Source organism: Gambusia affinis, linkage group LG09, assembly GCF_019740435.1.
Source record: "Gambusia affinis linkage group LG09, SWU_Gaff_1.0, whole genome shotgun sequence".
NCBI classification, from domain to species: domain Eukaryota; kingdom Metazoa; phylum Chordata; class Actinopteri; order Cyprinodontiformes; family Poeciliidae; genus Gambusia; species Gambusia affinis.
In genome coordinates, this window is record NC_057876.1 from 7,830,069 (window position 1) to 7,844,743 (window position 14,675).

At 38.6% G+C, this 14,675-nt stretch overlaps 1 protein-coding gene across 2 annotated transcripts in view; it reads left to right on the plus strand.

The window, feature by feature from the left end:
• The window catches only part of frmpd3 (FERM and PDZ domain containing 3), a 96,706-nt gene extending 86,168 nt beyond the window's left edge, over positions 1-10,538 (plus strand). For both annotated transcript variants that reach the window (XM_044127609.1, XM_044127608.1), the window contains exons 10-18: positions 1,006-1,137; positions 2,182-2,301; positions 3,041-3,177; positions 3,654-3,780; positions 4,117-4,206; positions 4,413-4,592; positions 5,301-5,436; positions 6,051-6,935; positions 7,476-10,538. In XM_044127609.1, the coding sequence (XP_043983544.1) occupies positions 1,006-1,137; positions 2,182-2,301; positions 3,041-3,177; positions 3,654-3,780; positions 4,117-4,206; positions 4,413-4,592; positions 5,301-5,436; positions 6,051-6,935; positions 7,476-10,297 (4,629 nt within the window). In that variant the 3' untranslated portion in view covers positions 10,298-10,538. The remainder of the gene's footprint in view (positions 1-1,005; positions 1,138-2,181; positions 2,302-3,040; positions 3,178-3,653; positions 3,781-4,116; positions 4,207-4,412; positions 4,593-5,300; positions 5,437-6,050; positions 6,936-7,475) is intronic.
• The last annotated feature ends 4,137 nt before the right edge of the window (positions 10,539-14,675 follow it).

Sequence of the window (14,675 nt, forward strand, 5' to 3'; positions counted from 1 at the left end):
TGTCTTTGTAAGCCAGAGGTCATTTTTATTTCTGTTTCAGGCTCTAAAATGAACTTGACATCTTGTATTAGACTTGCGCTCTATTAGATTCCACATTTCCTTCGCCGTGCTCATGAAGCATGGGGGAGACACAAAGGGGCACGCTTAAGGAAAGATGGATGATGCGCTCTCCTGTCAGTCTAATTAAATGGAACTTCAGCATTAAAAAAAACAAAACAAACTCAGATCAATATTACGCTGCCACACATTGAATCTGTGGCGCTGCAGGAAAACTAATTGTCTGCCCATTTTACGGTCTCGACAACTTGTGAGACTTTCACTTGATTGTTGTTTTTTTTAAGCGTCATTTAAAACAAACCAAGCTTGTCAATTCCTTTAAAAATCCTTGCATTTCAAAAGAAACCTGTTCTAACGCAGTCTTTCTTTTGCTCTTAATGAGGCTCCGTATTGATATTCACAGGCAGATTGCAGTGACAAAACACAATTATAAAATCCTCTTCACAGTCAATTTCACTTAAATATGGCGAGCACACAGAAGTTTAAAAACTCTATCTTCAGGCAAAGCCCACTTCCAGATAAGCGCAGCGTTTTCTAGACACCTGAGGCAATTCCTCCCCAGATATGATAAGCAACGAGTTTTCTATTAGATAGTGCTCTCTGAGAAAATCTCTGCATCATTCACAGATACTGATTTGTAAAAAAGAAAAAAGAGCAAAATATTTGCTTTGACCATTATTTCCTTGAAATACATCTGCTCACAATGTAGAATAATAAAAATTCATAAAAGCTTTCTATTGCTCATAGCAAAAATGCATAACAGAATAAAGAGATAAGACAGTAAACGCTCCTTGAAGGGATATCAGTTTGACAAACTGCATCTGAAATTGCAGTGAACGTGGAAGGATTTCAGGTGAAAATGGTTCCCATGGATCAATTCATTTCTGTTGAGGTGTAAATGTGATTTCCTCTTGAAAATGCATTCTGCTTCCATCTGTTTCCTTCCAGGATGTGATCTCCTCCCTGCAGGACCGCCTCTCATTGCGCTACATTGAGCACTTTGCCTTGGTGCTGGAGGCAGGTGGGCTGGACCAGAATCAGAGGTTGCATCTGCTGCAGGAGAATCAGCCACTGACACATGTAAGATTCCAGTAATCTGGACTGGCCAGATGTGTGCAAAAAGAATTCAAACTAAGCAGCTTGAAGGCACTGGCAAAAGCAACAGGAGACGCTCAGTCATAATTGCTGCACAAAATCCACAAGCCAAACGGGTCATACAGACAAGCACCCAGAGAAACTAATGATAAAATAAAATGAGATAAAAGAAAAAAAGAAAAGTAACAAGAATAACTATAGTCTGTCTTTCTTTTCTATGTGATCTAAAAAGAAATAAAATAAAACACCATCCTCACTGTGAAGCATTGTGGTGGCAGCTTTATGGTAAATGTAGGATGTTTTGTCAAGTCCAAGGACCCCCAACTACTTCACACTGCAGTCAGTCATTCAGCCATTCATACAGTGATGGTGGCAAACTATTCTGTAGCCACAGCTGCCCTGGGCTGAGGCTGTTACTCATGTAGAGTCACCAGGCTTTCTAACCACCACCAACCAGTCAGTCTTTGCTGCAAAGACCACAATGACTGAGGCAGACACAGCAGAGAATTGGATCGGCAACCCACTGGTTACAGGACAAAGCCCTATCCCCGGAGCCACTGTCACCCATTGTCCATCATCTCTGGGATGGGTTTCTTAGGCAGTCATGAGAAGACTGGACAGAGTTTAAAGGAAGACAAATTGATCTAAATACAGGATGAAACTGGAAGAAAACTTGCTAGGGTACAGCAAATGGGTTTCACAAAGTATTGACTTATGGAGGAATTTAAGATTTTTATTTGTAAAAAGAAATTTACAAGAAGGCCTCTTCTACCCCTTCACAAATACGGACTCCTTTGTGTCGGTGTATCATAACCCCAGTCATATACGCATTTCACTGTTTAATTCATGACTTTACTTTCCTGTACAGCTGAGTGACTTATTAGAAACCTAGCACAGAAATACCTCACTGTGACCTTGCAAAGATAAACACTGCATTCAGAAATCAGGCCCACTTAGAAAAGCATGAGCCAGTGTTATGTGACTAAAGGTGTTGCTGTTATCTAGCTGATGGAGCCCTGCTTCCCCCAGGTGGTGCACAGAACCTATTTCCAGGGGATGAAGTGTCTGTTCCGTGTGTGCTTCTTCCCCAAGGACCCTGCAGACCTGTTAAGAAGAGACCCTGCTGCATTTGAGTACCTCTATATACAGGTAAAATGCTGGATTATTGGGGGATTTAAGCAGCACAGTCTCAAGGCACTGTTGGACTGTTGTCTCTTTGATGTGCAGTGGGTGCCAGGTGGGAGTCAAAGCTTTTAAGTTTCTTTTTTCAAGTTTGCTATTGGATTATGTATACCTTTGTTACATTTGAATGATGTTGGAGACAGAGATAAAAAAAAATTAAAAAAAAGATATTATAAGAATGTGCACAAGGCTTTAAATGTGTGCTCTTTTTTAAATGCTCTAAAGGCAATTAATTAAAGGGACATTTCACTTTTTTTTTAAATAGGTTTCTGTTAAAAGGTTGTAGCCAGACAATATTTCACCTGCAGTAGGTAACTCTGTTACTTTAAATAGTGAACATAAAGTTGTATAAGATGTAGAAGTCTTTGCTATGAACTGTGATGACACCAGCCACAGTAACAACCAAGAATGCCATTCAGTATGAATATTAAAAACCTTTGGGATGTAGTGGCACACGAGTTTTGTATTCAGGATATTCAGCAACTGTGTGCTAATATCCCCCACAGTCTTTTTATCAATAAGAAAATGCCGAGAGTTTTCTACCACCTGACCCTGTTCATAAACCCCAACAGACTGAGTTAAAAATATATATCTTTAGTTGTGAAGAGGAATCCAGAAGTTCTTTATAACATTTCAATCCAAGTTTGAATGGGGAGGATTCTAATTTCTAAAGAGACCGTTGAAGCATGCCATTATGTTCTCACAGAGTCGCAATGACGTTATCAAGGAGCGCTTCAGCATGGACTGGAAATCTGACGTTACGTTACGACTGGCTGCGCTCCACATCTACATCACTGTGTCCTCTGCAAGGCCTAATCAGAAGATTTCTCTCAAACATGTTGAGTAAGTCTTCAAAACAACTCCATCAATGCCTCTGTGTAGCATATCAATGAGCCCCATAGTAAAGTCTGCTCATTCACTGCCTAAACGAATAATAATTCATTCTAAGAAGTATTAAAAGCTCTAATTATTCAAGGACCATTTTCCCTATAGCGATCCATCACAAAATCCATTGCTTTGTGAAATTACATCTCACTAAATTTCCCCATTTATTATTCCTAACCTTAACTTAGCAAGTAATTAGTTAGTGCTATCATATCCACAGTAGCAGATCAGATTCGCTGTGCTTGTAATAGACTTCAAATTACAAAATGAAACAAGGGATGGAGGAGAATGTTACTTACCGTCACTGTGCCTTCCTGTGGAATGAAAAAAAAAAGGTTTTTTTGTCCTTTCAGATGTACTGTCTGTCTTGTACAATATTTTGTCCTTTGTGTACTGAAAGCTACTGTGTTGTTGCTCTCTTGTCTTGGTCACAGGAAAGAATGGGGACTAGAGCCCTTTCTTCCGCTTACTCTCCTTCCCACAGTGAAGGAGAAAAATGTGTGTAAATCCTTGTCTCAGCTGCTGAAGACATACCAACATCCACCACCATCAGGGAACAAGGTGACTCTGTTGGAAAACATATTTTTTTGCATTGATTGTAACAATTCTGTTACCTAAAATTGAAAAATGCCAAGCTGACACACACTTGATTGCAATCAACATAATGTCTCAATATATTACTGATTCTTTGCAGGAAATAAAGTTTTTTTGTTTACATGGTTATGACTGCTAGATGGCAAGCCGTTTATGCTCTTCAGCCGTGTACATATGCCAGTTGCATAAGAGTCTATCATCCAGAATAGTGTCTCAACAGTGCCCCCAAGAGCATTTAGGAGTCATAGCAGGAGTATTTTACTTTGACAGATGAGCCTTTTCTAATTATCACTGTGCTGGCAGGTTCCTCCACTCCAGGGAAAGCTGCAGTACATGCGAATACTCAACGATCTTCCACCTTTTGGTGGAATACTCTTTCACACAGTGGGATTGGTAATATATGTTTGAATATCTGCATTCAAAAATAGAAACAGATTACTTCTTTGCTCAATAGATCCTTATTTAAATATTTCTAAGCCTTCAAATCTTTTATTCAGACCCGTACAGTGTATATAAAAATGTATAAAGCATGTTCAGGAGGTATTCCAATGACAGAATATGTGACAACTTGTTATTTTATCTTTTGCACTCTGTTTTAGGACGAAAAGCAGTCTGCCACAACACTACTAGTGGGGCCTCGACATGGAATCAGTCATGTTATTGATCTCAAAAACAATCTCACAACCGTTCTGGCTGAGTTCAGTAGGATTTCCAAGATCCAGCTTTTTAGAGAGAGTCAAGGAGTAGCTCGTGTTGAAGTATCAATTCATGAGGCCAAGGTAATCACTGTGAGCATCTGCACGAAAATTTAATTATTTTAAATGTGTTTTCAACACAGTAAAAACACAAGAGTTTTCAAACAGTTGCTCTAGAGCAGTGATTCTCAAATGTTTTACAGCAAGTAGCCTACTGTACTAACATTTTTGGAAGAAAGTATTACAGCAGGACTTAATTGTTGTGTCCGAATAATAAAACTAACAAACCAGCTAATAAGGCGGAAGTGCATGAAGGATGCAACATGGTAACCTTTACTCTGTGTGAACATGTAGCTCCAATTTTTAAAGTACAAAGTGTAGAGAAACACAGAAAGCTAACTACACGTGGCTTTTATAGCTAGGTGTATCCTTAGATTACAACTAGCTTTTACTGCTAGCTGTAGTTAGAAAATCACCTTGCAAATCATATTGGTTTAGGATTGGTTGTGTTTAATATAATTTTCAGAATTTTTACAGAGCGCGTCTATGTTTATTATATTTCTAATGTACCAAAGTACTTGAACTACTCAGCAGTTTTAATGATTAACTATACAACTATACAACCAAGAAACTATAAGTAATTACCAAACAAAATACTTAGGGCCCCTAAAGATTGCTTGCAGTTTGAGAACCATAGCTCTGGATCTTGGTAACTTTATTTGAACAACTTTATTTGAACGGACTACTGTAAAATAATCCATCTATATTTCTATATCTTCTACAATCTTGCAGCCTCTGGTTTTACTCATGGAATGGCCTGATGCCAGTAACTTTGCGTGCCTCATTTCTGGCTACTATAAGCTATTTGTAGACCCCAAACGAAGCATCTTCATCCGTAACTTTGGTCAGTCTCAGCTAACCAAGCCAGGTAAATATAATAATAGTTTTATGCAAGCAATATTTATCAAATACATATATATGGTAAGTATTTTAAGCAAAGATTGATCAAGCATGTAAATGTGTTAAAATTGTTAAAACAGTCTTATAGGTCTGCATTAGATACTGTCTATAATTATCTGCATTATGTGTCAAGTCTACATGGAGATCAATGACCACTGCTTTTTCACTGAATGAAAATCTGGTTTTCCCATGTCATGGCGCCCTCTGCTGTCTCTTCTTTCATCTTCATTCTAACTCATTGGACTGGAATGCCATTTTGCTTTCCCAAAATAGATTAACATGAAATCTGCTTTTTGCTGTATTGGTAAACTTTTAGTGTTCAATCATGAACAGATCTTCAGCCATCTGCTGCATCAGTTTGTAATCTACATCTAAGAAGATTCTTACCATCTTATCATTGCATTACATCAGAATCTAACCCTCCAACTTCAGACAATTTTCAGCCTTTAACATTCATTTCTGAAGTAAATAACCCCCATCTGACCACCAGCTGTTGCCTTTGCTTATCCATCTGGATCTTCTCTATCCCAACTAGTTCTTCACACCTCAAACTCTCCACTGCTCTGACCATTCTATCCTTAGATTACAGAAGTTCCCACCATCCCCATCCACGAGCTGGGGCAGCTGGATTGCAAAGTGGAGGGCGGCGAGGGGAGGAGAGGGAAAGTTCCCACAGAGAGTCAGGAAGTTCAAGACCCGTGGTTCCTGCAGAACCTCAACATCTAGGCTTGTGTCACATTCACCTTAGAGAGCAGCAACAATTCCAGGAGCTCCAAGTGCACCCAGAGACCGAGCTCGACATTAACGAGAACTTTATTTCTCATGAGCCACCTGGTCGACCTCGTACCAAATCAGATCCCACACAGGAGACCACAGAGGAAATAGTTGGGGTTTTAGAGAGCCCAGCTGTAGAGAAGACAGGATTTCGAGTGAGGGCCCAAACAATGGGTCAGTCAAAGAAAACTTCACGGTACTTCTGTGATTCCTGCAAAGCCAGGCTAAAGGCTGAGGGTCATTCTACTGCAGCAAACAGCAGTGGGAGCTCGGGGAGACATTGCTCCAGTGCTTGTGCCTCTCGAGATGTCGGGGCAGTAGACCTCATGGCTCTCCCACCTCCTGGCAATGAAGAAGAGGAGGAGGCAGATATTGGAGGTGAAAAGTTGCAACCACCGCCGCCTGCCATTGCTGCCCCACCACCTGGTTTCAGGGATAACAGTTCTGACGAGGACGATCCGAAAAGAGCAAAGAAGGCCCGAACTAGCACTAATATTGAAATTGCTAAAGGAAAGCAAGCACAAGCTAAAGAAGATGTGCCTGTGACACTGATTGATAATGTGGCCACAAGAACAGTTCGAGACCATGCCCAGGAGCTTGATGATGCTCTGGTGTCCACCTTACAGGCGCTTGAGGCTTTGGCAGCCTCAGAAGACTACCCGCATCATCCTCAACAACCAACACAGACTGCAGGTCAACAGCCTCAGTCATACTACTGCTCACATTTCACTTACAGCATCATTTTCCTGATCAGACAGATACCAAATTAACAATGTATGGTATTACTGATGTACTGTTTTCTATATGCATAGAGCATTTGTAGTTATCTATGTTTTGTACTCCCAAATTATAGCTAAAACTCAAAATATTCCTGAGTATTTTTACTAAAATATAAGTTTTATATAAACAAAGAAGATATTAATCAAATATTGTATGTCACAATGAGACCAAAAGAAAGAAAACATGTTTAAGATCATTTATCAGAATTCTTTTTTACGAGTAGCAAAGCTACAATATTTCCAAATTAAACAAAACCTTTAATCTTCATGCAAAACTGTAATGCTTATCCTATAAAAAAGTCCTGCACAAGGCATATAAATTTAGTGTAGAATAATTGGTTGAAGATAGTTACTTCAATCATTTATTCCATTTGTGACCCACATCCATATACTTCTGTGCAGATATTTGTTCTTTGATTATACTAACTGTGTGATTTGTTGGTGTCATCCTCAGGGTTGATTGTCTTAGCTGCCATTACACCTGAGTCATCGCTGGATTCAGGTCATGAGACCAACTCCTCTGAATTGACAGATGTTTCTGAGATGATGTCGGCAATGAAGCAAAACCAGAACCAGGCATATCTCCTAGCTCACCATATCAACAAGGAGCGCATTCTCTGCCGTCGTGACTTCCCCATGGCAATCCCTGGCTGCACTGCAAAGACCATAGGGACTGGGGCTTTTACTGTGGGTCAGATTCGTGCTGGTTGCCCACCCAAGCAAGTAATCCTGAGTAAGACTGTTCCCTTTAAAGTAAGCCCTGGCCAAGATTCAGCAATACTTAGGGTTATGACAGAACAAGGTGGCACTCAAGACACTTCTCAGACTGAACAGAAAGTAGAATTAAAAGCAATATCAGAATCTGTCAAAGCAAACACAATTGAGCCTGATTCTAAGAAATCAGAAGAACCTAAAACAGTGAATCCACCACTGACAACTCAAGTTAATGCTGATCAGACCATATCAAACTCTTCAGAAATAACCCAATCTCAAAATCTGTCTGATGGTGTGAAGATTAAGACAGCAGCGCCTCTTGCTATAGACCCAATACACAAAGCCTTACCTAAAATTTTGCCTGTGGACACAAATGTTTCTGTCAAGATCTCCTCCACTAATATGTGCCAAGAAGCTAAGACTGCCTCCAGTGAGACCATGAAGCCTTCAAGCTCTGCAGATCTTCTGCCGGTGGATGACCTTTTCTGCACATGCCCCGTGCAACAGGAACCCACACCTCAACTAAGACTAAAAGACCCACAGGTCCAAAAGATGATAGTGTTTCAGTCTTCCTCCCCCACAGATGATGAGCGTCTCCGAGCCAAAGGCCTCCAACTGGCAAATAATAAAGAAAATGCAACAAGAGTAGGAGCTGATCCTACTTTGGCAAAGGCAAGCAATCAAATACAAAGTAAGTTATCCCCTCATTTGCCTGTAAAGGTGGAAAGGAAGGAAACATCTGAAAACAAGACTGAGGGTGCCCTGGTAAAGTCCCACTCAGAATCACAGAATCAGAAATCCACTGTAAAATCCTTACCTATTTTAGATGATCTCACAACACCAAGTCCCAATGTGGAAAAAGTCTCCACTCTTCCAGCTAGAGACTCAAAGAAGCAGGGCAGTGACAAGAAGTCACAGCGCAATGCTCCTTTTTTGAGCTTTAGGAACCTTCTTTCAGCAACTTTTCCTGCAAGAATGAGAAAAGAGACAGATGAACGAAGAGCACAGTTACAAAAAGTTCGGCAGTATGAGCTAGAGTTTTTAGAGGAATTGTTGAAGCCCAAGTCATCACAAGGGGAATTTATACCACAAAGATCCTCTCCTGTGCCATCAGGCACTCCTTGCGCCTGCCAACTTCGTACCAGTCCTGTTCTTAAAGCTCCAGGGATATCCAGGGAGCAGCGACGCAGTTGTGACTGTAAACGAATGTGCAGGGGTATGCGACTACCTGACACACCAGTTGGCACCACCACAGAGACAAAAAATCGAGGCAGAGAGAGAAATATCTCAAAGACCCCTCCAGCTGTTTCCAAAACTCCTCATACCCAAGGTGGTACAAGGAGACCTCAAACTTTAGAGATCAAAACCACAAGAATACGATCTACCAGTCTTGAGTCAAGAGAGCCAAGGGGAGACCACAGTTCTTGCTTGCAAACCTGTACTTCTCGAACCGACTGCATAGGAGCTCCACAATACAAAAAGCTTCAGAGACGATACAGCATTGGAGAGCTAGACAATAGTTCAAACACACCTGTGTATGCTGAGGTGAAACCAAAACCCAAAAGTCTGGAGAAAGAAATGGAAAGAGTGAGGGCCACAGGATTAAGGCTTCCCACTCCTATAGAGCCAGTTCACACTCAGTCTCATCAGGCAGATAGTAAAGGGAAAAGGGGTGTCTTTTTCATTCAAGGAGAGGAACTGCTACGTGATACTAAAGAAGGAACTGGGGAGGTTTTGCTTACATTGCCCAGTGAAGATAGTGATGACAAAGACAAATGCTGCTCATTTTGTTTCTGTTATAGGAAGTGTGAAGCCACAGATGAAAGCAGTGAGAAAGATGAACTCTCATATTCCATACCTCTACAGGTCCTTCCAGGAATGGAGATAGACTCGCGCACATTTCCTGTTGTAAGCAAAACACTCCAGGTCTTAAATGCAGAAGATTGCAGTGGGGAAGAAGAGGTTGAAGAGGAAGAAGAAGAGGAACCACAGACACAAGACATTGACCTAAGAACCTGTGGCACACTGGAAGGGAGTCTTGCACGTGTACAGGCTCTGCAAGGGAAAAGTTTCAGTTTACCTGACGGTTTTCTAAATGCTCAGCTGGATGCCAATGAGTTGCTAGCTATCCTTCGACAGTGTGCCAGCAGCCCACAGGCTGACGGCGAAGCTCGTCTTCAGTCTTCACGGATTGCAGAGTACAAACAGGAACTGGCTGTGCGGTTCAAAGAGTTCAGGGCATCATGTCGACGAGTGGCAAGTGTTGAAAAAAGCCCAACACGAATGCTTGCTGTTGTTTCAGACAGCTTCCAGGTGTTATGTGAACTAACTCAGACCTTCATCAAACTGGTCAGAGGAGTCCGCTCAGACGCCCAAAGGCTACAGCTGTTGAGGAAAGTTGAGGAAGTTGCTATCAACTACACTTTACTACTTCGTGCAGCGGAAGAGTCCATGGGACACTCAAGCAGTTTGCCAACAAAGACAATGAGCCCTCAAATTTGCTCCAATACCAATAACATGAGCTCACTTACACGACCCATCAAAACTCTGCCTGCACAGTAGGAATGAATCTGGCAGGAACATGGGTGGCTACTTTAGCCAAATTCATTATTTATTTAGCTTTTACAATTTTTACTAAATCTGCAATGAATCATTCAATTGCAATGCAACTCTTTCATCCCATGTTTACAGGCCCTGAGGTAGCCTTGTTTTGAAAACAGTGATACACCAAACTAATGCACAATGGAGCAAGACCTCTACAGCAGGCTGGGTGATACAGGGCTAATCACCTCATATGAATATTCGCAAGATATATATATATATATATATATATATATATATATATATATATATATATATATATATATATATATATATATATATATATATATATATATATATATATATATATATATATATATATATGTAGTAAAATATTTTATATACATATTATGTATATTTTAGTTGTGTCTATACAGCAAATATAAAGTTGGTGAAGAAAATGAATTATACATTTATTTAAAATATACTAAAGTAATATAATTATAAAATTAACAATACGTCAGAAGTACATGTATGCGTTGGACTAAAATAGTTCAGAGATCTTGTCACGTAGCGACTTCTGTAAACCGAATAGTCCAAAGGGTTGGTTGGTTGGTTGGTTAGGTGGTGATGTGTTTGTGGAATTTGTTACCTGTTGTAATGCAAACATGATCTCTTTTGGCTGTGCTGGCAATGTGTGACATACAATGTACAGGCCAAAATGCAAGGAAACAAATTGGAAACTGCAAAAACAATGAACAAAATTATAAAATTGATTACGTTGACTACCGGGGCCATATTCTCTCTTTACAAAGAAATCAGATATGAAACACAAATGTTCAGAAGCAGACAATGTAGCAGAGACCCAAGTCACAGTTTTATCCACTGTACAGTAATGAGTGCAATTACATCACTCAGCTGTAGAAAAGACTTTCCCACAGTATAATTTGTAACACAAACTGTGTACTTTACACCTTTATCAATTTATGACTCACTTGCATCTCACTGATTGTAAATGGCATTAATAAATACCTTCACTAGCAAGTGAGTAAGCCTGTGATTAGGATTTTGCACAACCTCAAAATGATTTCCGGAGTTCAATGTATCCTTTAATGTTTACATATGTGTTTTTGTTTCATCCTGCTGCTGAAAACTTTACTTGAGTCAACATTACATCAGTTCATCTCCTTAATGCTAACGCTGACCTGTTTCAAGATACTCTTTAATTTTTATTAATATTTTAAGATACTATATAATAAAATCCGCTTTCTATGTGCTGTTACACATTGTGCAATCTAGCAAATATTTAAACACACAAAGTAGTTTTCTATGTATTTTAATAAAACTAACACACCATTTCCTGTGTGAAATCTTTCTTTGCGTCAGATCCTCTTGGCATTGCTGAAAATGATCCTTATGTCCATGCTGGCCTATAATGTATCATAGAGACTGTTAAAAGAAAGTACAATAAAACAAAATTATTGGTGGCATTTCTTCTGCACCAGTAAAAATGAAAAGAGAAGGTTAAATGATTATTTCAAAAATAACTTAAGAAACTTATTACCATAAACTATATGTCAATCTGGTGGAAAGGTCAATATAAGGGTAATGTGATTAAAAGTAATAGATAAACAATTAATAGCACACAGCAAATATGATCTAATAAATCACACATTAATTAATTGAAAATAACTGGTTAATCTAGCACTGAAATTAAATTTGGCTTTAGAAGACACTACTTTCTATCAGCACTCTCTTTTAACAGTTTTTTCTTTGTTGCTAATGTTGCATTCTCATAAAAGCTATGTAATATTCTTTTTCCCACTGTACGTATTTTTTCCCTTGCAACCTTCAGGGACACATGTTGGAACTGGAGGTGATGATAATGTACAGATTTTTTTAAATGGGAAAAGCAGATAAAACTGAAAGAGGAACCATGTTCACAATTTGCAAATGGTATCCCGTACGGGAAATGTATAATTTTACACAACAGATGTAAATGATGTGATAAAATCTTTGAGAGAATAAGACATACTTTTAAATCATTACTTGTAATATCAAGATTTAGCCGAGCCCTTCACTATTTTGTAAATAGGACATGTCTGTGAGGTAATTATTTGTAGTGTAAATGTAACATAGAGACTAATAGCGAAATCATATATTTTGAAGAATATCAGTACAAAGCATGGGACATGTTTATTTTTATAAACCAAAAATATCAGACAATGTTTTCTCATCAGCCAGAGAACATTTCAGCATTCAAGAAACATTTTCTGTGTTTATCATTGTTTCTGTTGCTTTGCTAAATGGACCTCAGGTCAATTTGTTCCTTCTCCAAATTGTGCATCCAATTTGTGCCTACTGTATTTAGATACACTACTGTGTATCCAAACATTTCTCCCGTTAAATCATTATTTTATTTTTGCATGGCAACAAATAATTGTAAAATATTACTAGAAGTGTGAAAAACTTTCATTTACTATTAATATGTTTTATATATATTTATAAACTACCCTATTTCCATTTAATGTAATTGTGGTCCCAGTTTGGGCAGTTGACTCTTTGAACATTGTCTAATGAAGATCTTTAGTCAAAGCAAAATGACTTTCAGTGATCATCTGCTTGTAAATGTTTATAGGAGTCACAAGATTTAGTGGGTCAATTGTAATTAAGATTAAGTTATTTTAAACTATTGGTTGCCATAAAAACCACAAGGACAGTATGAATTGATGCACAGCTTTTATGTAACCTCCAGAGGCTACCTAATAGTCTCTAGATAGCACCTTTTCATACCCAAAAGGTCGACAAAAAAGTACAAACTGGTGAAGGAGTGAAATGACCAGCACTGTGTTAAGTTAATCAGTCTGTGTTTCATTCACATTATGATGACCACCATGACTTGGTCTTTTGTTTTTCTTTCCTACACTTATTCATTCCTGTCTTAATTCACTGTCAATGATCTTGTCGACACTGTGGTCTTTTGTCTGTGTACAAAGTTAATTCATGTTTTAAAAGCAATAAAGAATATTATATAAACTATTTCAAAGAATTTGGAAATGCCATTGAATGAACGAAGTTTAATTTAATATGCAATTTTTGTTGACGCAACCTTTAACAAATGAAAGATTGATAACAAAGAAACATACCTCATTTCCCTTGGGCAAAAAGTGACGTTGACTTAAAAGTATAAATTAATATGTTCAATCGCAAGCTAGTAGTAATGTTTATGTATTGTGTTGTTGGTTTGATTGCTTACAATTTCAAAACTAGCTTTCAAGTCAACACACAAGCATGCTAACCACTTTCTTGGGGTGATGTTAGAAAAAGTACCTAGTAATAGTAATCAGGTGTTCCTAATTAACTACTCTCAGTGTATTATATTGAAAGTCTATCAAGGTTTTTGCATTGTTGTAACTTTTAATCAATTAATCAATCAATCAAATTTTATTTGTATAGCACATTTCAGCATCAAGGCATTTCAAAGTGCTTTACATCAAATCAAACACAGAAACACAATGCAACATAGAATCAATAATTAAAACACAACAGTGAGTGAAGTTCCATCAGTAAATTTGTAATTGATTAAGTTTCAAATACAATCCTAAACAGGTGGGTTTTTAGTCTGGTTTGTATCCATAAAAGGTTTACCTGTTACACTCCTACTGTGTTATGTGAAAAAAAATACCTATTGGTATTTTTATTCCCACTCACGCTCACAATCACGCAGTTTAAAACAATGTAAACAACCTTTCAAAGGGCTTCCAGCACCAGGCTCCGTACACCTCTTTCACGGAATTTCGCTCTGGGACTCCACCGTCCCTCACAGATTTTTGTGCAATTGCATCATAGAATCAACAATCAAAGTCAGGTTCCGCCATTAAATTTGTAATTGATTACGTTTCAAATACAATCCTAAACAAGTGGGTTTTTAGTTGAGATTTAAAGGAAGTCAGTGTTTCAGCTATTTAGCAGTTTTCTGGAAGTTTGCTCCAAATTTGTGGTGCATAGATGCTAAATGCTGCTTCTCCTCGTTTGGTTCTGGTTCTGGAGATGCAGAGCAAAACCAGAACCAGAAGACCTGAGAGGTTCTGGAAGATTGATACAAAAGCAGAAGATCTTTAATGTATTGTGGTGCTAAACCATTCAGTGATTTATAAACTAACAACAGTATTTTAAAGTCTATTCTTTGAGCTACAAGTAGCCAGTGGAGGGACTTTAAAACTGGTGTTATGTGCTCTATCTTCCTGGTTTTTCTGGCAATCAAACAGTTGCAGCATTCTGGATCAGCTGCAACTGTTTGATTGCTTTGTTGGACAGACCTGTGAAGACGCCGTTACAATAATCAATACGACTGAAGATAAACGCATGGATGAGTTTCTCTAGATCTTGCTGAGACATT